This window comes from Nicotiana sylvestris, chromosome 5 (assembly GCF_000393655.2).
Source record: "Nicotiana sylvestris chromosome 5, ASM39365v2, whole genome shotgun sequence".
Lineage (NCBI taxonomy): Eukaryota > Viridiplantae > Streptophyta > Magnoliopsida > Solanales > Solanaceae > Nicotiana > Nicotiana sylvestris.
Genome location: NC_091061.1, coordinates 53,189,992 through 53,213,101, shown reverse-complemented (window position 1 = coordinate 53,213,101; position 23,110 = coordinate 53,189,992). Strand labels below are relative to the sequence as shown.

At 36.9% G+C, this 23,110-nt stretch overlaps 1 protein-coding gene across 1 annotated transcript; it reads right to left on the bottom strand.

Moving 5' to 3' along the window:
* Window positions 1-15,923: 15,923 nt before the first annotated feature.
* On the bottom strand, window positions 15,924-16,631 carry LOC138868662 (secreted RxLR effector protein 161-like). The gene has a single exon (XM_070146227.1). The coding sequence runs from the start codon at window positions 16,629-16,631 to the stop codon at window positions 15,924-15,926; it is 708 nt and encodes a 235-aa protein (XP_070002328.1).
* Between the last annotated feature and the right edge of the window lie 6,479 nt (window positions 16,632-23,110).

Here is a 23,110-nt window from a genome sequence, read left to right as displayed (position 1 = left end):
GGAAGATCAGGGTGTGTGTTGATTACCGCAATCTGAACAGGGCAAGCCCAAAGGATAACTTTCCATTACCCAACATCCATATCTTGATCGATAATTATGCCGGACGTGAGATCGGGTCTTTTGTGGATTGCTATGCTGGGTATCATCAAATTCTGATGGATGAAGAAGATGCGGAAAAGACGGCTTTCATTACACCGTGGGGGACTTATTGCTACCGGGTAATGCCATTTGGTTTGAAGAATACTGTGGCAACGTACATGAGAGCAATGACTACTGTATTTCATGACATGATACACAAAGAGATTGAGGTATACGTGGACGATGTGATCATAAAACCCAAGCATCAGGAAGACCACGTAGCAGACCTAAGGAAGTTTTTCCAAAGACTTCGAAGGTACGATATTAAGCTCAACCCGGCCAAATGTGCATTTGGTATTCCATCTAGAAAGCTATTGGGATTCATAGTCAGTCGGCGAGGCATTAAGTTGGACCCGTCAAAGATCAAATCCATCCAAGATTTGCCACCTCCAAAGAACAAGACAGAAGTAATGAGTCTATTGGGAAGGTTGAATTATATCAGCAGGTTTATTGCTCAACTCACAGCAACTTGTGAACCCATTTTTCGGATACTGAAGAAAGATGCTACGGTAGAATGGACGGCAGAATGTCTGGAAGCATTTGACCAAATCAAAGGATATTTATCAAATCCACCTGTGTTGGTTCCACCTGAGCCGGGAAGACCGTTAATTCTTTATCTAACGGTCCTGGAGAATTCGTTTGGCTGCGTACTGGGGCAACACGACATTACAGGAAGGAAGGAGCAATCCATCTATTATCTCAGCAAGAAATTTACAGGCTATGAGGTTAAGTACACTCAACTCGAGAAGACATGTTGCGCCATAACTTGGGTGGCCCAAAAATTGAAGCATTATCTGTCATCATATACTACTTATCTAATTTCACGCTTGGATCCACTGAAGTATATGTTTCAGAAGACTATGCCCACAGGAAGATTGGCGAAATGGCAGATATTACTCATAGAATTCGACATCGTCTATGTGACGAGGACGGCCATGAAGGCCCACACATTGGCTGATCACTTGGCTGAGAATCCTGTTGATGAAGAATATGAGCCCTTGAGGACGTATTTTACTGATAAAGAAGTGATGCATATAGATGAGTTGGAAATGACCAAGGAACCAGGATGGAAGCTTTTTTTCGATGGAGCCGGAAATGCGAAGGGAGTTGGAATAGGAGCGTTACTTATTTCTGAAACAGGACATCATTATCCTGTTACGGCTCAGCTGCGTTTCTATTGTACGAATAACATGGCTGAGTATGAGGCATGCATTTTGGGTCTACGGCTAGCTGCAGACATGGATGTCCAGGACGTCTTGGTCTTGGGAGACTCGGACCTCCTGGTGCATCAGATTCAGGGTGAATGGGAAACAAGGGATTTGAAGCTCATACCATATCGACAATGTTTGCACGATCTGAGCAAGCGATTTCGATCAGTGGAGTTCAGACACATCCCAAGAGTTCATAATGAGATTGCCGATGCTTTGGCCACCTTAGCATCAATGTTGCACCACCCAGACAAAATTCATGTTGACCCGTTGCATATTCAGGTTCGTGATCAGCATGCTTATTGCAACATGTTAGAGGAAGAACTGGATGGCGAACCATGGTTCTATGATGTCAAGGAATACCTCAAGATGGGGATATACCCGAAGCAGGCCACCGGAGATCAAAAGAGAGCCATTCGGCGACTGGCAAATGGATTTTTCCTCAGTGGAGGAGTGTTGTACAAAAGAATACCAGATTTGGGATTGCTGAGATGTATAGATTCTAGTCAAGCCACGACAGTTATAACAGAGGTAAATGCTGGAGTTTGAGGGCCACATATGAGCAGATATGTATTGACGAAGAAGATTCTTTGAGCATGGTACTACTGGCTCACTATAGAGCGTGATTGTATCAGTTTCGTGCGGAAATGCCATCAGTGTCAGATACACGGAGATCTGATTCATTCTCCGCCGACAGAATTGCATACAATGTCAGCACCATGGCCATTTGTTGCCTGGGGCATGGATATCATTGGACCAATTGAGCCAGCAGCATCCAACGGGCATTGGTTCATCCTGGTGGCCATTGATTGTTTCACCAAATGGGTTGAGGCCAAAACTTTCAAGTCTATGACCAAGAAAGCGGTGGTAGATTTTGTTCACTCAAATGTCATCTGTCGATTTGGAATCCCAAAGGTGATCATCACGAATAATGGTGCTAATCTTAACAGCAATTTAATGAAAGAGGTATGTCAATAGTTTAAGATTACACACCGCAATTCCACCCCATATCGTCCCAAGGTGAATGGAGCAGTTGAGGCAGCCAACAAAAACATAAAGAAGATACTTCAGAAGATGGTAGAAGGTTCGAGGCAATGATATGAAAAATTACCATTTGCATTGTTGGGTTATCGCACTATTGTCCGTACTACAGTAGGGCAACTCCTTATTTGTTGGTATATGGAACTGAAGTAGTAATACCGGCGGAAGTTGAAATCTCGTCCCTTCGGATTGTCGCTGAAGCTGAGATTGATGATGATGAGTGGGTCAAAACTCGTCTGGAGCAGTTGAACTTGATTGATGAAAAAAGATTGGCAGCTGTGTGTCATGGCCAGTTATATCAAAGGAGAATGGCAAGAGCATACAACAAAAAGGTGCGTCCCCGGAAGTTTGAAGTGGGACAACAAGTGCTGAAATGCATCCTCCCACATCAGGCTGAGGCGAAGGGCAAGTTCGCCCCGAATTGACGAGGGCCATTCATTGTAACCACATCGTTTGTTTGCATTTGGCATGGTATCGGAGAATGAAATGACGGAGGCAATTTGTTCTTCCATCCAAACACTTCAACCTTTGCTTCCCCTTTTGAGCCTTATTTATTCTTTCATACCCCTCTTTTGGAATCAGTAATGAAAATAAAAGAAAAAGAGAAGAGAAAAATAATGATAATAAAGACAAAAGAAAAGTCACAAGAAAAACAAAGGAATTGGGAATTACGTTTGACCTGATTCCTCAAAAAAGGATACGTAGGCGCCTCACGGCTCGGTCATAGTGTAACAAAAATAAAAAATCCCCAAGCAAGAAACTGGGGCAGAAGGTGTGTTTGTAATTTTGGGAAGGAAGTTTGATTCCAAGAGTTGTAATCTTTTACCCATCAAAATTATTTTGAACCTTTTGATACCCCTTTTCTTTTAGCCATACACAAAAACCCATATTGATGTCCAAAAAGACCTCTCGATCAGTATCCGAGAAGTGCCAAGTCATGCAAATGGAAGTCGGGAATAACACTCTGATCCCCAGCAGAGAAGAGGATCATAAGCTGGAAATGAATTGATAGCCGAAAGAATCCCCCAGCAGAGAGAGTCATATCGGTAACACTCCAATCCCCAGCTGGAAAAAATAAAATAAAATGAGAGAGTCTTATCGGTGAAAACCTCCACAGGCACCATAAGGCGACGTAAGTTGAGAGAAATAAAACGAGAGAGTCTTATCGGTGAAAACCTTCACAGGCACCATAAGGCGACGGGAGTTGAGGGAAATGAGGGAGTCTTATTAGTGAAAACCCCCCGAAGGGCACTATGAGGCGACAAGGGGTCAAAAGAGGCAAACAAGATAAGATTGACGGAAAGGACCCATCGAGGCATCAAGCAGTGCAAAGATGTTGAGTCGACAAAGGAATTGGGCGCTTACATATCCCCAACAAAGTAAGGCCATCAGAAAGATTGATTGATATAAATAGACTGGGTTGGTTAATCCAAAATGCACGACGTGATCATGGGGATCAGTTGTACCATTCAGAAAACTATTCTTCTCTTATTTTCTTGAATTCGTCATTTTTTATTTTTAAAGACTTTATCTCCCCACCAGTTTGTTTTTGAAAAGGATTTTCAGAGCTTATTACCAGTTGCCAAGATGGTGAAAAAACACAATATGGATAGGACGGGCCAAAGATAATGCAATGGAACGAGAAAGATGTTCGTTGCAGGACCAAATGATGGATTGGTCTAGGATTTCGGGGAGAGTATGGAGAAAAATGGGAAGCAACAATTGGTGAATAAATAATCGTCAAGAAACAAGAGCATCCCTGGCAGATTATCGACCAAGTTCCAAGAGGGCCGGACAACACAGAGCAGGGAAAGAAGAGGGGGAAAACCATCGCCAGTGGGAATATAATCGCCAACAGGAATATCATCCCCAACAAATAATCTCATCCCCAACAAGCTTTGGTAAAGTAATGGAACACAAAGCTGGGAAAGGAGAAAGAGGAAACCATCCCCAGCAGGAGTGGCACGACCATTCACCACGTTTTAAACTAACAAAATTTTTTCTTTGATTTGAAGCAGGGACAGAAAATGTTATAGATGACAAAAAGACATCATGATACAAGAATGATTATCAAACTGGGGCAGAAAGTTTTCTTTCATTTTTTGAAAATTTTCTGGAAGCCCGGTACCCACTTGGGGAAAAAGCAAGATAACACAAGTTTGGGGAAAGATGGTATCCCCAGCAGTTTTTGGAAGAAGGCCAAACAAGTTTTAAAGGAAGCAATTTCGGAAGGAAGATAACACAAGTCTTAAGGTAAGTAGTTCCAGTGGAAGTAAAGCACCAGCTTTAAGGGAAATAGTCTTTGAAGGAGGAAAATAACATATTTTTGAATAAAACACCGGTGTTATCCCCAACAGTTTTCAGAGGAATGAAACACCAGTTTTGAGGGAAGCAGTTCTGAAATAAGATAATTTCAAGTTAGAAGGAAAATGGTTCAGGAGGCAGGAAGGAGCAACAGCAATAAAACGCATTTCTTAGAAGTCATTGAAGGCAGGAGCCCGCCTGGAGAATGGAGGTGCTATATTTTTAAGAATTAGTTGAAGTCAGGAGCCCGCCTGGAGAATGGAGGTATTATGTTTTGGGAAGTAGTGAAGTCAGGAGCCCGCCTGGAGAATGGAGGTGTTATGTTTTTAAGAAATTGTTGAGGTCAGGAACCCGCCTGAAGAATGGAGGTGTTATATTTTTGAGTTGTAGTCGAAGTCAGGAGCCCGCCTGAAAAATGGAGGTGTTATATTTTTTTAAGTTGTAGTCGAAGTCAGGAGCTCGCTTGGAGAATAGAGGTGTTATATTTTTAGGAAGTTGTTGAAGTCAGGAGCCCGCCTGGAGAATGGAGGTGTTATATTTTTAGGAAGTTGTTGAAGTCAGGAGCCCGCTTGGAGAATGGAAGTGTTATATTTTTAAGAAGTTGTTGAAGTCAGGAGCCCGCCTGGAGAATGGAGGTGTTATGTTTTTAAGAAATTGTTGAGGTCAGGAGCCCGCCCGGAGAATGAAAATGTTATATTCTGGAGAAATAGTTGTTGTTGAAGTCAGGAGCCCGCCTGGAGAATGGAGGCCGTATTATCTTTAAATTGTTGTTGAAGTTAGGAGCCCGCCTGGAGAATGGAGGCCGTATTATCTTTTAAAGTCAAGTTGGAGTCAGGAGCCCGCCTGTGGAACAGAGGAGTACATTTCAAAACGAAGTTAGGAGCCCGCCTGTAGAACAGAGGAATAAATTTCAAGTTTGAAGTCAGGAGTCCGCCTTTAGAACAGAGGACTACACTCAATTTCAAGTCAAGAGTCAGTAAAGCGGAGGGTTACAACAAAATATCCCCAGCATAAATTCCGCTGCAGAAATTAGAAGGAAGGCCCAAGAGCAAGTTTGAAGATAGATAAGATGTTGTAATCCCTAGTTTAGTCTAGCTTCTTGTCTTCTTTTAGCACGGTGTAATAAGGAGGTCGGAAAGCAGTAGTAACAGCATGCAGCAGTAGTAACAGCAAAATTACAGCTCCACGGTAATCCCAGCTACCGAAACTTCCCGAACTACATTGACCTGATTCTCCTTTAGCCAAGGATATGTAGGAAACCTTTGAAGCAGAGGTTCGGTCAAATCTTTCAAAAAATGCTTCACACGGAGTAGCCGAACGGGCAAAAATCGCTCGTATCCGCTCACTTTATCTTTGCATGGAAACTCTTCGTGTTTTCGGACAAAAAGGGGCAGCTATGAGCACGTGATTTTTGCCCTACGAAAACTACTCCTAGAAAATTCAAAATAAAATAGTTTTGTGTTGTTTGTGATTTATTTGTATTTGTCTGTGCATGTTTATTTTATTTTAATCAAAGGAAAATACAAAAAATAATGTAGGTGCATGTGCATTTAGGAATTAATCTTGCATTTTTTAGAATTAATTAATCATTGGTTTATATAAAATGAAAAATACAAAAAATACGTCTAGGATTCAATTTTATAATTTTTAGGGTTAAATCAAAAATTATTTGGCAATAATTGGAAAATCATAAAAAATTTACATTTTTGTATTTTTATGTTTAACTGTTGATTTTGTACTTAATCTAATGTTATTTATGTTAATTTAGTCTTTAGAATTTAATTTAGGATTTTTTAGGTTTTGGAAAAAATTGGTCTAAAAGGGAAATAAACAAAATGAAAAAATGATGAGAAGAAACTCGGACCAGGCCAAGTTCCACAGGCCTAAATCGATGCCCTTTTACCTGGTCCAATTAGGTTGGCAATACGACCGTCCAAACGACGTTGTTTTTGTCACGCTCAATCTAGGTCGTTGATCTCACATGATCAACGGTCCAGGTCACCTCTCCCATAACCCATGTTGACCCATTCCCCATACCCGTTCCTATACCTGCCCCGACCCCGTCACTACTAAACGACCCCGTTTGGCTTAAGTAAATTAATCTGGATCGTTGGTTCCCATCATCCAACGGCCTAGATTAATCAACTTATTTTCAATATATCAAAACACCCCCAAACCCCTTCACCCGCCTCATTTTCATCCTTCGTCTCTTTCAGAGACAAACCAAACGACCCCTCGAAACCCTAGAGCCGCCACCCCACACCTTCGCTTGAAACCCGGCGGCAACGACGCCGCTGACCACCCAAATAACACCGCTGAACCTCCATGCCTTCCTCTTTTCGAATCCATACCCCTTTAACCTCGAATCATGACAGAGCTCTTTGAATCTTAGATCGAAAAATCCGAGCAAAAAATCTAGTTCACCCAATCGCCCCCAAACTTACACCCGTTGACCACTAGACCTCCCCAGTCCCAAATCACACCCCAGTTTCGTTCGAATCTCATCGGAACTATTCAAATCCCAAATCGAACAAACAAACCCTAACACCAAACCTAGAGGCAGTCCGAGGAAAAATTGGTGGTTCTAATCGACTTTAGTCGAGTGTTCTCAGTTGAGAACACTCGATTAAAGTCTGTTTTTACCCCAAAAGGCTCAAGTCGGAGTTACGAGCAGAGCGAGTGAGAGATAGGTCTGAGTTCGAAGGTATTTCTTTTGTTTCTCTGTTTGTTTTTCATGTTTTGTTGTTTGTTTGTTTAAGATGAGTTCAAATTCGTCTTTTATCAATTACTCTTTTCTTTCTCCATCAGACCTTTTATTTGGTCCAATTTTATCATTGCTTCTGTTTGTTGTCGATTGTTATATGTTATAATTTGTGTAATCGATTGAATAAGTGTCGTCGATTAGTCTGTTATGCTTGAATGTTAGATTAGCATGATAATAGTTTAATTTTTGGTTCATTCTAGTAGGTTTACCCTCCTGTTTCTTTTCTGTTCTAATTTTGTGTTGAAATAAGCCTGTTGGTATCATTTGTTTCAAATTGTTCCAATTTCCCTTTCTCATTGTTATTCACCATGTTTTTTTCATATGAGTTCAGTTTGTTTCGTTCAGTGTTCATTTGTTCTTGTTTAGGTTAGAATTGGTTAGCTTATTCACTGTATCTGTGTGAATCAATCTGAACTTAATAGTTCAATATATGTTGCCCGGAATCATTGGTTTCATTCTGATGATATTTGATCTAAACTAAGTTTCTAGCTTGATTCGTTAACTGATTCTGATAAGTTTGAATTGGTTATAGCTGATGTGTTTATTGGTTTAGAGTCAGTTCATTTGTTTTCAGTCATTAATTAAGGATTAGTTTAGGTTAATCAATGATTAGGTTTCTTATTTAAGAATTGGTTATAGCTGATATGGTCGCAGGGGTTTGAGGTAGAATAGTTGTTCAGGGCATCACAGGGGTAATTTGGGGTGTCAAAACTTGAAAAATGCTTTAGTTTGAATGGCTGTTAGTAAGGTACTAAAGTACCAATAAACTAATGAATTGTTTAGTAATAGTGGGGAACAAGGCTTAATGGCATGGGAAGTTGATTAAATAAGTTAAGTCACCCATAACCTTGGATTAAAAAAGAGAAAAACATGTAGTAGTGGCTGTCAGGGAATATCATGGGCAGAAACACTCTCTTAATTAGTTGAATGCTCCTAAGAGCTAAGGTCTTAAAAAAAAAGTTTGGCTATAAAGGAGAGGAGCTGGACACAGTAAAAGGGAAGAATTTTTCTGAAAATCTTAAGGGTGTTGAACATTCTGAAAAACTGGAAGAGAGTTTTAAGAGTTAGTCTAGTTCAACTAGTGCTATCCCATTGAAATTGAAAAGAGCTTCAGTTTTAACTGTGGAGTTGTATTTTCGAGATTTTTCTTGATTACTGAATTCTAGGGGTGTTTCTGCTTGTGTTTTGATTGATATTTGGTTGCTATCAAGCTGTTTTGGGGTCAGTTACTGGGTGTTTGTGTTGCTGTTGGTATTGCTGGGAATTTTAACTGGTTTCCTGAGTCGTTGTTGGTTATCTTTTGTTGCATTGCTGTTGCAACTGATGTTAGCTACTGCTGCTGCTGACCTTCCTCTCTTCTTCTTCCCCATTGTATTCCTTCCAGGTACACATTTGTACACTCTTCGCTTGAAGCGAAATGAAGTGTTGACCATGCTTTGTTCCTGTTGAATTCCTCCTATTTAGATTTGTGCTCGAATAGTTTTCCTTTCTTTGTCTAAATATGTAGTTGACTGATTAATGAGTCATAGGGTTGCATATGTATAATATTTAGTTTTCTGTAATAAGACTGGTTCGTGTAAATGTACCTAAATGGACTGTATCTAGACCATGTGAGCTACCATTTTTCCAAGTTTTTTTTATTCAAATGAATTGAAGGTATCATCATATAGGTTCAAAGCTAACGAAATGGTTACTTGAATAATGTTAGCCTAACGTCAGTTTTCAAATACTGAGGTATTTTCGACAGTTGTAAAAAGAGTTCAAAAATGGCTTGGTATTACATTTGGTTCTTCTAATAACCCATTCATCTAATAATGTTAGTTTAAATTAATCAAAGAATAGTTAGTTTGTTTTGATATTACTGTGTGTCAATCTCGTGTTCAATTCATAATCTCAACTTTAGTATTATTAACTAATAGAACAAGGAACGATACAATCTCCCTTTGAGCAAGCTCGGTTGCAATTTTCCGTTTGCGTTTGTCTTAATCTAATAACTAATAAGAGGCACGAGCTTATAAACATGTAACTAATTAGGACTTCTTCTCTTTTATTTTAGAGACGAACTTAATAGAAAAATGTAGTCACTTTAGGATTGTCCTTTTAAAATAAACGAGATGAGCCTCGCCTAGTAAAACGCATAGATTGCGGGGCCCTCACAAATGTATGTATTAATTACTTAGAACTCGGGATCGGCCGCTTAGCGAACTTCACGGCCTTTTCCCAAAATAACCACGTGTTAATCTCTTTAGGCGCGTACTTTAAATAACATTACCTTCTCAAATTCGGTTGCACATTTATGTGACCCAAATCCAAATCCCAACGGAGTCGAAATGTGTCGACAACCACGGGTACATTGATGTGACGTGGTTCGAGATACCTCTTCACAACGTTGCATTTCTCTGTTAAAATAATAATGACAATAATAAAAGCGGTAAAGAGTTAAAACTTGCATATAAGCTCATAATTGTTAAAATCAGATAAATAAGCCGAATGTGACAGTTGAGCGACCGTGCTAGAACCACGGAACTCCAAAATGCCTAACACCTTCTCCCGAGTTAACAGAATTCCTTGTCCAGATTTCTGGTTCGCGGACTGTAATACAGAGTTAATCTTTTCCTCGATTCGGGATTCAACCGGTGACTTGGGATACCATAAATCTCCCAAGTGGCGACTCTGAATTAAATAATAAATACCGTTTCGATTGTCCTTTAATTGGAAAAACTCCCTTTACGCCCCTTTGCGGGGTGTAGGTAAAAAGGAGGTGTGACACTCCCCAAGCTTTTTCCCGTTTTGAAAAAGATGAAAAATGACTAATTTTTGTGAAGGCAAGAATTTATATGTTTTGCCTAGTGAATTTCGCATTTGTGGCCCTGGGACCATATTTGCGGTCTCGCTTCTGCGTAGCCTAGGTCGCATCTGCGAATTTCACTTAAAAGCCCATTTTCCGCATATGCGGTTGCCCTTCCGCAGGTGCGGTACCGCTTCTGCGGTGAACTACCCGCATTTGCGGTTCCTGAAGAGATGGCCAAATTTCGCTTCTGCGGTCACTTAGCCGCTTTTGCGACGCCACCCCTGCGGAACCCAAACCGCAGGTGCGGTTATGACAGAACCAGCAGCTGAAGCTGCAACTTAAATTCCAAAATCTTTCCGTCAACCATCCGAAATCATCCCGAGGCCTCCGAAACCTCAACCAAAAGTACCAACAAGTCACAAACCACTATCTAAACTTGTACCAATCCTTAATGACCTAAAACAACATTGAAACCTCGAATTAACCATGGATTCAAGCCTAAGAACTCCAAAATTATCAAAATACGCTTTCGATCAAAAAGTCTATCAAACCTTGCCCGAATGACTTGAAATTTTGCACACACGTCACATTCAACACTACAGAGATACTTCAACTTCCGAAATTCCATTCCGACCCTCGGATCAAAATCTCACTATCGAACCGGAAACTTCAAAAATTCAACTTTCGGCATTTCATGCCTAAATTAGTTACGGACCTCCAAAACAAAATCCGAATATGCCCCTAAGCCCGAAATCACCCAACAAAGCTAATGGAACTATCGGATTCCATTCCGAGGTCGTCTTCACACTGTTCCGACTACGGTCAACTTTCCTTCACTTAATCTCTCATTTAGGGACTAAGTGTCTAAGAACTCTCCGAAACTCAAAACCGAACATCCCGGCACATCAAAATAGCAGAAATAAACTCGAAAAAAGTAGTTAATAGGGGATCGGCGTTAATTCTTAAGACGACCGGTCAGGTCGTCACAACTGTGGATTGATATTTGATTATTGTATTTCATCTTCCTTTGTAAATTTTCTTGATTGGTTACTTGATTTACTTGCATACCTTCCTTATATGCTGGATTGTTGACTGAGCAAAACACTTTAAAAGAATTGTGATCACCAAGGTGGTTTTACTTGTGTTTTCCTGATTTGATCATATATATGTTCTATACTTGTTGGATGTTTATGAACTTGTATAGGTGACTAGTGAGTATCATTTATAATTCTTACTTCTATTACCTTGCCGAAGTTAGTTATGATACTTATTAAGTACATGGGGTCGGTTGTACTCATACTACACTTCTACGCCTTGCATGCAGATCTTGGTGCTGATGTTGTTGGGTATGGCAGGATCTGGTATTAAATATGTACATGCATTCCAGTTATAGCCGCCACTTGTCCTTGGTAGATTTAGATTTGCAATTCTGTTTGTGTATTCGAACAAATGATGTATTTATTTCATACCAGCTTTATAAATTCTAAATCTTAGAAGCTCATCACTTTTACTACCAATCCTTGGGATTTTGTATGGAAGTTCAATTAATCTTTGGCTCTTCTCATTCTCCTTTGTGTTGCATTGAATGTTATTTGGTTTACCTAGTAGGTTGGATTAGACACTATCACGACTAGATGGATTTTGGGTCATGACAGAAATAGTAATAAGTTTCTTACACATTAAAAAAGTAAATTATTTAGCAAAGGAGTAAGTAAATTATTTGTACTTTTGCTAAATTACAATATTTTATAATGTAAAAGTTCTTCATTTATATTTTAGTCTGCTTATTTATTAGGAAATTTTACATGCTATAACTAAATAATTCACCTTATTTAATATAAACCAAAATACTTTAAAAATATTATTATTTATATTCACTTTTTATATTTGATAGCAAAGTACAATTATATACAACTGATCCATCAACTTTTCCCTTAATCCTCTCTCTTCTCCCTAACTCTCTCTCCTTTTTCCCTCAACTCTCTCTCTCTCTCTCTTTTCTTTGTATTTTTTTGGCCGTCGTCCAGCTCTACCCGCAATGGGTCCATTACCGACGGCGAAAATAATGGAGGAGGAAGATTGGAGGCATCACTAGATCTAGATCTAACGGAGATGCCAGAATTCATGGCTCTCTTTCTCTCTCCTCTCTCTTTCTAAAACCCGAGATTTGGTTCGCCGGCAGAAGCCCACTAACGTCGTTGACCCAGATTCTGATTTACTCAAAACAAAGTCTTTCTTCATCTGGGTTTGCCGCTCAAAATCCATTTTTGGTATTTGGGTTCTCCTTCTTTGGAAACCATGACTTCTTCTCTTGAATCCATGACTTCTTCTCCTTCTTCGTTTGTCTCCATTTTTAGTTTTAATATAATATGTACAGTGTTTTACTTGGCCGGAAGATACCATCTTCAGTGAACTTTCTTCTCTTCTTTGCTATTGAGTCACGTACACTAATACAAATACATTGTATTTGGTACAAATACACTCAAATTTGAGTGTATTCTATATTTTTAGTGTAATACAATTTATTTTATTTTTTTGTATTTTTGCCTGTATTTATTTATTCCGAAGGTTATTTTTTGTGGCAGATCCATGTATATTTTGAATTTTTGTTGTTTGAATTAAATACAATGAATTGAATACATTATAAAAGCAGCTATGAATGAATACAATGTAAAAACAGCTACAAATAAATACAGTAAATTGAATACAACCGAATATCACTGTATTTGTGATTTTTTATTATTTAAATACAGTCGAATTGAATACACTAAAATTGAATACAATGTAAAATAGTTAAGAATGAATATAGTCGAATTGAATACATTGTATAGTCTCTGGTCAATCCATGCTGATGCTAGAAGAACTATTCCCGCCGAATACAGTGGTATAAATCCTATGTCTTGAGTTTTTGTTGTTTGAATACAACTGAATTAAATACAGTAAAATTAAATACAATATAAAATATATAAGAACGAATATATCCAAACTGAATACGCTATATACAACTGAATTGAATACAGTGACATACATCTCATGACAACTAATTAGTAGCTACGGAATGTAATTAACTAAAGTATAGCTACGTCCGGCAATAAGCCTCCAAACAATAAGCATTTTTGAAAGTTCCCCTTATTTCTCCGCTTCAAATTTTCTTTAATCTACGTCGTTAGGAGAAAGGGTTAAATGTTCTAGAAAAATAGGGATAATATCATCATATTTTGTACATAATTTTTATAGACAGAGGTGTAAGCGTTCAATATTAAAATACAGGAGTTATATGAGTTTTTGGTCAATATTGTCCCTTATCTTTGAGGGTAGATCTGTTTTGGTCCCTCAAATATAATCCTGATCATATTTGGTCCCTTAAGTATGCTAAAGTGGAGCACCTTTAGTCTCACTAACAAAATTTGTCCAAGATCAATTACGGGGTTGGTTTCGGCACTCACCGTCTTTTTAATTTACTTATCGAAAATATTTTATAAACCAACACCCACTAATAGTACAGAGCTAATAAATTTAAGATTTTAACATTGAAACTTTTACTTTTAAAAATTCCGGTTGATTTTCTAAAAAGAAAAGTCAAAATTTGAAAAACAAATAGAGCTGCCAAGATCACTTCTAGTCATATTATTGAAGCTAACGAATAACCAGATTGTATTATTACTTTTAACCCGCGGCAGAAACTATTTACATCTGGTAGCCGAAAAAGTATATAAAATTTATATAATTTTTGTATTATCACTTTTAACCCGCGGCAGAAACTATACAATGTCATTTTCTTATTGAAAACTGGCACAAAAGGGGATATTTTTAAGGTCAAAATTTTAGAAGACATTATCTAAAAATGAGGAATTAATGTGATAATTTGCGTTATTAAAAAAAAGGAGAGGAAACGTTTTGCTTCAGAGCAGAAGATTTTGCTTCATGAATCAGAGTTGGTTACCACCGTTAGTTTTTGAACACATTTTGTTAGTGAGACTAAAGGTGCTCCACTTTAACATATGCTTAAGATTATATTTGAGAGACCAAAATAGACCTATCCTCAAAGATAAGGGACAATATTGACCAAAAACTCGAAGTTGTATCAAAATTGAGTCATCCAAAGGTGTCTTATAATTTACCCCTTTTTTCGGTTTTCCTGCATTAGCTCCAAAAGTAGCCTTCCACTTATTCGGCCTGTACAGACACGTATAAGTCATTATCCATGTTTTTGCACTAACAACCCTACAGATCTCATCTGACACTATTGTTCAGTTTACCAACTTTATAGTTTTGCCTCTCTGTTTTATTGAAGAAAATCAAGAATTTCTGAAATGGGTAGCTCTGAAGATGCATTTAAATTGAAGGAGCATCCTATGCTTCCAAAGGGAAAAACAGTTGCAGTGATAATTTTGGACGGTTGGGGTTGCAGAGAAATGACACCGAAAAGTAACGATAATAATAATACTGTAATAATATTATTTGTGAGCGAAAATATATCAACTGGCTTGAGCCGTGCTGGGCACTGTTCTAAAAAACTATTTCAGCAGTGTGAAATATTTCTTCAGTATTAAACAAGCTTACCTCTATTTTATTTAGAAAATACAAGAATCAGCAAAATTAAATATTATACAAATCCAGCTAGTAAGGAAAAAAGGAAGAACAACTAATGTGTAATGTTAATTAAATATTATAGGAAAGGAATTAGAAGGAAGAAGAGAGAGACGTATAAGAATGATATATGATGATGCGAATAAATGGCTAATGAAGGCTATTTATAGCCATAAGTGTATGTTTCTATCCTTGTGAATGATTGCTACGTGGCTATCTTCATTTGTCACTTCTCCAAAGGAATGTGCCATTTATCAAAAGGCTTAAAGGATGGCTCCCACATTTTGGTAGTAAAATCACTTGTCTTTTACCTTTTCATGCAAAGACATTTGTCAAATGCTAATTATATAAATTCTTTTAAAATACTAATACAATTTGGTACAATCCCCCACAGTATTTTAAAAGAATTTTTGGGAATAAAAGTAAAATTTGTTGGATTTGTATGATCTAAATGTAATAGGTTTGGTGTCTTTTGGACTATGAACCAAACTTAAATCAATAAAACTTAACTCACAGAATTACTGGTGAAATATAATATTTCTATGAACCAAATAATTCTTATTGTGAGCCAGAGATTTTATCAATCACATTTTGACCCCCGATAATTTCGTTGTTCAACGCGGTTTTGCGCCCAATAGGCCATGCGCGTGCCTAGTTATTCATGAGAGCTCTAGAGACTAGGCCAAAATCTCATAGGAGCGGCCCACTCCACTCTTATATAGGTGAATTCATCAAGAGTATACTGCTTTTAAATACACCATCCATAAGGACTATGAATTTCATTAAGAGTTATAACTTAGTCTCTCAATTAGTAGCAGTCAAGTACTCTCTTTTAGTGCATCAGTGCCAATATTGACTTGTTATTACCCATATGAACCTACTTCATGGGATCTCCAATCACATAGGTTGGGTTACCATCTCTATTGACAACATGTCGGCCTTAACCCTATCTCTTTTGAGGTTTGAAGAATTAATTTTCTTCCCACGAGTTTAGTTAGAGGATCGGCCAAACTTATCTCTGACTTCACATAGTCAATGGAAATTATTCCATCTCTCAACAACTGTTTTATGACATCATGTCTCAATTTCATGTGTCTACTTTTACAATTATAAGATTATTCTTTGCTATAGCTATTGCCGCTTGGCAATCACAGTGTATAGACACATGAGACAATACGTCCTTTATTAAAAGGATATTAGCTAAGAAGTTTCTTAACCAGTCAGTCTCAGAACCAGCTAACTCTAGAGCTACAAACTCTGATTCCATAGTCGATCTAGCAATGATCATCTGTTTAGCTAATTTCCACGATATTGCACCACCACCAAGGGTGAATACATAACCACTGGTGGATTTTGTCTCATCTGAATCAGAGATCCAGTTTGCATCACTGTACCCTTCTAAAGTAGAAGGAAATTCACTATATAGGATACCATAATTCATGGTTCCTCTAAAATATTTCATTAGTCTATATAATACAGACCAGTGCTCTTTGTTGAGATTATGAGTATATCTACTCAGTCTACACACAACATATGCTATATCAGGCCTTGTAAAATTCATTAAATGCATCAGACTCCCAATAATCTGAGCATATTTCGACTGAGCAACTGGGTCACCATTATTCTTTTTCAACTGAGAGTTAGCATCAAAAGGAATGCTCACTAATGTGACATTAAAACATTCAAACTTCTTAAGAAGTCTCTCAATATAATGTTCTTGTGACAACATTATTTCATTTTCACTCCTTATAACTTTAACTCCCAATATTGTATTTACTTCACCCAGATCTTTCATATCAAAATTAGCGGACCGAAATAACTTTGTACGTTGCACAATATTTAAATTTGTACCAAATATAAGCATGTCATTAACATACAGACATATTATCATACAATCATTGTCTACCACTTTAGTATAAACACATTTATCCACCTCAACTGAAGAAAAACTGTCTCTCAGTAAGACTTGTTCAAATTTCTCATATCACTTCTTAAGAGCTTGTTTAAGTCCATAAAGAGATTTAATTAATTTACAAACTTTATTTTCTTGTCCAGGAATGACACAGCCTTCAGGTTGAACCATATAAATCTCTTCTTCTAAATCACCATTTAGAAAAGCAGTTTTCACATCCATTTGGTGGATAAAAAGCTTACGGATTGAAGCTAAGGCAATTAGAATTCGAATAGAAGAAATTCTAGTAACTGGTGCAAATGTATCAAAATAATCTATATTTTATTTTTGAGAAAAACCTTTTGCTACTAACCGAGCTTTATATTTATCTAAAGATCCATCAGGATTAAATTTCTTTTTGAAAATCTATTTACAACCAATAGGCTTAGCACCAGGAGGTAAATCAGTTAAAATACATGGATTATTTTTCTTAATAGAATCAATTTCAACTTTTATTGCCTCTTTCCAATATTTGATGGTTCATTATCGACAAGAAAAGTTTGAAAATTATTTCCATATGAAAAATATCCTTTCCTAGGCCTTTTACTCCTTCTCAATTTCTCATTAGAGGTAATTTCACTATTTGTTTCAACAGGTGTATAAGAAATTTTATCAGATAGTGAAAAAATATGTTCAAAGAATTCTTCATTCTTTGTCTCAATTATAGTATTGCAATCAAGCACATCACTTTTTAAAACAAAAAATCTATATGCAGCACTATGTTCAGCATATCCAATAAGCATGCAATCAACAGTTTTAGAACCTATTTTTCTCTTTTTAGGTTCAGGCAAAAGAATTTTAGCAAGACACCCCCACACTTTTAAATATTTCAAGTTAGGTTTATAACCCTTCCATAATTCATAAGGAGTTTTGTCGGTTCTTCTATGCGGTATTATATTTTATAAGTGACATGCAGATAAAATAGCTTCACCCCACAAATTATCAGGAACATTAGAACTAACTAACATAGAGTTCATCATCTCTTTCAATGTTCTATTTTTTCTTTCAGCTACTCCATTTGACTCCGGTGAATAAGGCAGAGTTACTTCATGAATAATTCCATTATTCTCACAAAATTTATTTAAAGATAAATATTCCCCACCTCTATCTGATCTAATTCTCTTGATTTTTCTACTAAGTTGATTTTCAACCTCAGTTTAATAAGAAATGAAAGCATTAAATGTATCATCTTTATTTCTAAGCAAATACAACTTAGTATATCTAGAAAAATCATCAATAAAAGTCACATAATATCTTTTACCACCTCTAGTCATAGTCTACTTTAAATTGCCTAAATCAGTGTGAATCAAGGATAACAATTCAGTTTCTCTATTTACAGAAAATAGGTCTTTCTAGTACTTTTAGCTTCAGCACATATTTCACACTTGTTAATATTATTTGAGTCTAAACCAGGTATTAATCTGAGTGACTGCATTTTCTTTATATATGCGATATTAATGTGTCCTAATCTAGTATGCCATAAAGAGATAGACTTAACCATATAAGCAGAAGCAGATACATTTCCATTGACAACATTAGAAACATTAAGTACAAAGAGTCCTTGATTACAATAGCCTTTTCCCACAAACACATTATTTTTGGTCATTATGATCTTATCAAATTCAAATGACACTTTGACTCCGGCTCTTCCCAATAAGGATACAGAGATCAAGTTTGCCCTCATAGTAGGAACATGCAGTGCATCAACAAGGGCTAAAGTTTTACCCGAAGTGAGTTTCAGGAGAACTTTACCGTTACCCAAGACTTTGGTAGTACTTGAGTCTCCAAGGTAGAATTCTTCTCTATCATCCTCTACAAGAGTATAAGAGAAAATTGCTTCTCGATTTGCACAAATGTGCCGAGTAGCCCCAGAGTTTATCACCCATTCTTTTGCATGTGCTACAATGTTTACTTGAGAAATGACAGCTGCAATAATATCACTGTTGATACCCATTTTTTTCTGTATATTTTTAATATGCAAAAGACTTTTAAAATAGTATGTATATGCATATATAAGTATGTCCCTAGGTATCATTATTTTTCCCAATTTGTTAAAGATTTTTACATCAATTTATTGCCCTATTTTATAAAAAAAAACCAATAATTATTCCCAAAATTGTTATTTTGGCAATTCACTTATTATATTCTCATATGTATACTAAAATATAGCTAACATAATTTTTGCATAATTTTACAAATTTATTTAGTATTTTTAAAAGCTAAATTGCATATAATTGCAATATTAGCCTATTTTAAGATTTAATTGTGTTTATAATTATAAAATTGACTCAACTATTTTTATTTTTATAATTATATATTATTAATCATTTTATTACCTTTAAATTATTTCTTGAAATTATTTTACTATTTTTTATAAAATAAATAAGGAAAAATGGCTATTTAAATTATAGCCCATTTGTATTTCAATTCTGGCAAGATTGGGAACCCCTAATTGAACCCAATTTCAGATCCCATTACCCGGCTCAAATATTAAATTTACCCAACCCACGACCCTCTTAATAACCCGCCCGGATCCCCCTTTCAATCCCAACTGTTGATCATTTAGATCAACGGCTCATACTCACCCTTTCCTTTTTAATTTCCCAATACCTCCCAAACCCTAATCATTTCTCACCGTTAGCCGCCCCCGGATTCACCCTCTCCCAAATTCTCACTCAGAAACTCTAGCTGCCTCCCTCCACTTCCACCCTAAAACCACCGGAATCCATGGCTTCCAAGGCCATAGAAGTGCTATACCAGCCTCCTATAACTCCTACACATTTGGTTACTAAAGTTTCAAGGCCTGACCACGAAGAATCTTGGACCAGAGCTTGTTTGATTCGAGTTCTAAGACCACATCCGGCCTTGCTCCGGCAAGCCATGGCTATTCGAGCCTGATCTCGACTTCTCCTGCTCAAATCAACGACTCTCCAAGCCTTTCTTACCATCTGGTTTCTTTTGAAACCCTAACTTTTGAGGTTCTTCTGATTTCTTTAGATCTGTTCTAGATCCGTGTTTTCCCTAAACTTTTAAATGGTTTCTCGAGATTTCTTTCAACAAACTATGCTTTCAAAACCTTTATCTTTCCGATTTAGGGTTTTTGTTAAGTTATTTAGATGCTTCTCTGATTTTTTTTCTCTTGTGTGTTTCTTCTACTATGTTTCTTATTAGTTTCTTCTACTGTGATTTTTATGTGTCTCTCCTAGTGTGTTCTTACAAGTTCTTCTACTGTGTCTTCCTATGTGTTTCTTCTACTATGTTCTTATGAGTTCTTCTACTGTGTTTCGCATATTGTTCTTTTACTATGTTTCTCATGAGTTTCTTCTACTGAAAGATGCATGTTAAAAGTCTCAGTTCCTTTCTGAAATCTCTGAACTTGTTTGATTTCAAAAGAAAAAAAGCCCTAACTTCTTTGAACCTATTTCGAGTTTCTGAAGTTATCTCATCTACTACTCGATTAGGCTTCCAAAGCTTTGTTTCGACCTTTGTTTCTTTATATGGTTCTGATTCCTTGTTAAACTCTTCTAAGGTCTTTCTACTGGACCCTTTGTATGCTATTTGATACTCTCTCTCTTCTATATTGCTGAGTTACTGAGACTAACCTATGTGACTACCATGTTCCTATAGTCTACTACTTACTGATTTTGCAATTGCATGACGTTTTTCTTTGTCCTAGATTCAGCCTTACATACTTGTGTGCTCTTTATATGTGATGAACTTCCCTCTAAAATGGCTTTCAATTTTTGATTAATTTCAGACTTCTTTTGTGTAAGCCTGATTGATTTCTTTCCTTGTTTGCTGATTTCCCTGTTACTTAGTCGAAAACTTTCCTTAGCATTTCTGACTTGGTTTATTCATGGACCAGTAATTACAAATCTCTGACTCCTTGATTTACTATGTACTAATTATTTTTTACCTTATTTATTTAATCGTGTATTTCAAAATTCTTCCCTTAAGTAAACTCATATGTATCTACCCCTAATTGCCTACTTTGCACAAGATGCTTACTTGATCCCTTTCCTTAAATAATTTTGTTCATTACCGTTTAAGTTTAAACTCCTTAATTAAAGAAAGTCTCGTACTAATTGATTTTAATTGATACCCAATTCCTTAATTAATTTCTTACCTTCTTTCCGCCTGTTTTCACACTATAAATACATGCTCTTCATTGACACAAACAAACCAACACTCATAGTCTTTCTGAACTTATACCCATACTCAAAAGTATTTTCTCTTGTTACTTGTACCGTGGCCTATTTGCAAGTCTTGCTGCCTGCTTTTCTCTATTTGCTTCTTTAAAAACTGGTATGTCCTGATTTAAGGTTTTCAGCACCATAACAATGTGTTTATTTACAACCTTTGTATGCATGTCTGCCTACTGCTTCTGTATAGTTCAACACTTACTATAATATGTTGAAATTTCTTTCTGCCTGTTATATTATGAATCCCAAACCCCTACCCCTACCCTTATGTGTTCATGCTATGGTTTGAGGCACGACAATACTGTAAATTATTGTCCATGAATCAAACTTGATCCCCTGAGATCCTAGCCTCTAATAATGTGTGTTATAGCAGGCTTATAAGTATGCTAGAATTCTCCATTGCTGGGCATGCTTAAAGCCTGCCCTTGCCTAAGAAATAGGCTCTTCACAATTTCCCTATTCCCATGGACCCCATATAGGCACTTATTTGTAGTTGTTTCCCTCTCATTTCTCCCCTTTAGCATTCTGTTCTTCACTTGCACACTTTCTTAGTCTTTATGTTCTACCCCCTCTTGTGAGCCTTGCTTTGGGACACTTTGAGCTCCCTTTGAACTTGGACACTTGAGGGATGGCCCTTCTACACTGCACTTATCCCTGTTCTAATAATACATTTGGATGTGAGCATTGCCCGGAGTCCCATTGAGGCTCTTAGGGAACTTTGACACACTCAAATGGGAGAAAGGCTTTGGATCATGATCTCTTGGAGTTGGTTTACCTCATAACTCAGTGAGGAAGTCAGAATAAGGCTTCCTCTAGTTGTACTTTTATTTATAATTTTCTGATATATTCTTTTTTTATTTCGGAGTGTAATAATTTGTAATAAACTCTTGGGGATGATTAGTGAAAAGGGTGGGTAACTATGTATGCAAAGGGTAGATACCATAGGTATTTTGAATTCTGCATATTCAAATGCATATAGAAATCATACCTATAGGTCATTTTAAATTCTGCATATCCCAATTCTCACATAGATACCATGTCTATATGTATTTTGAATTCTGCATACTCAAATGCATATAGATATCATGCCTATAGGTCGTTCTGAATATCCAATTCTCATATAGAAATCATATCTATAGGTATTTTGAATTCTGCATATTCAAATACATGTAGAAGTCATGCCTATAGGATTGGTCAATTTTGCATATTCCATTACATCTAGATACCATGCTCATAGGTTTAAAACAAATTCTGCATCTAGATACTATATCTATAAGGTTTGAAAAAAAATCAGCAATATATAGAAAGCATGCCTATAGGAGTTTCTAATAAAAAATCTGATTCACCCAGTAATAATGGCTACTATCAGCTGCAGGACTTTTTAATCCATTTGTTAAATCCCGCCTCTCTTTTAACAATCTGATTCTATCACTTAGCAAGTTTAACGAGTATGCATTCAAAACAGTTTACTTCGAGCCTTGTTGTTTTCTTGTTTTCTGAATCCAGTAGATACCATGCCTATAGGATCCTTGTCCAACACTTAGGCAAGACTTAAGGTAATAATTATAAACTGAATCTGCTTATGTTAATAATTACAACCAGCAGGCATGCCTGATTCGGACTTCTTATCTGAGTTATGTGATAAGCTGAAGTTGTCTGAACAATTTCCTCTCACTCGTCTTTAATACCTTTTAAAATCTGACCTAAAACAGTATGTGTAAGTCATGATAATTACGTGATTCTTTGTTTAAGGAGGTATATCTGAGCCTCTGTTTGTTATATGCTTTCCCCCAATTTGCAATATGTGTTTTTGTATGCCGCCTTAGAGTTTTACCTTTGAAACTACAAATAATCCTATCACCCTCCCCTTTAGAATTAGTAGTCTTAAATGCCTCCGGGACTGATAGGACTGGGACGGGTAATAACATGCAATAGTAATCGAGACCAATCCGCACTTTAAATACCTTGACGGGGTGGGAAGGGTAGATATGAATATGATGACCACGCGATAATGTCACGTGTAGCCCCTCATTGAGGAGTGATTACCAGATATTGTGTGGGGTGATCCATATTGTTAATAAACCTAGGACCCCCTTTCCCTTATTTCTTCATTTCTTTTAT

Coding starts and splice junctions, on each gene's coding strand:
- LOC138868662 (XM_070146227.1), bottom strand. CDS start 16,631: ATGAAAGATCTGGGTGAAGTAAATACAATATTGGGAGTTAAAGTTATA.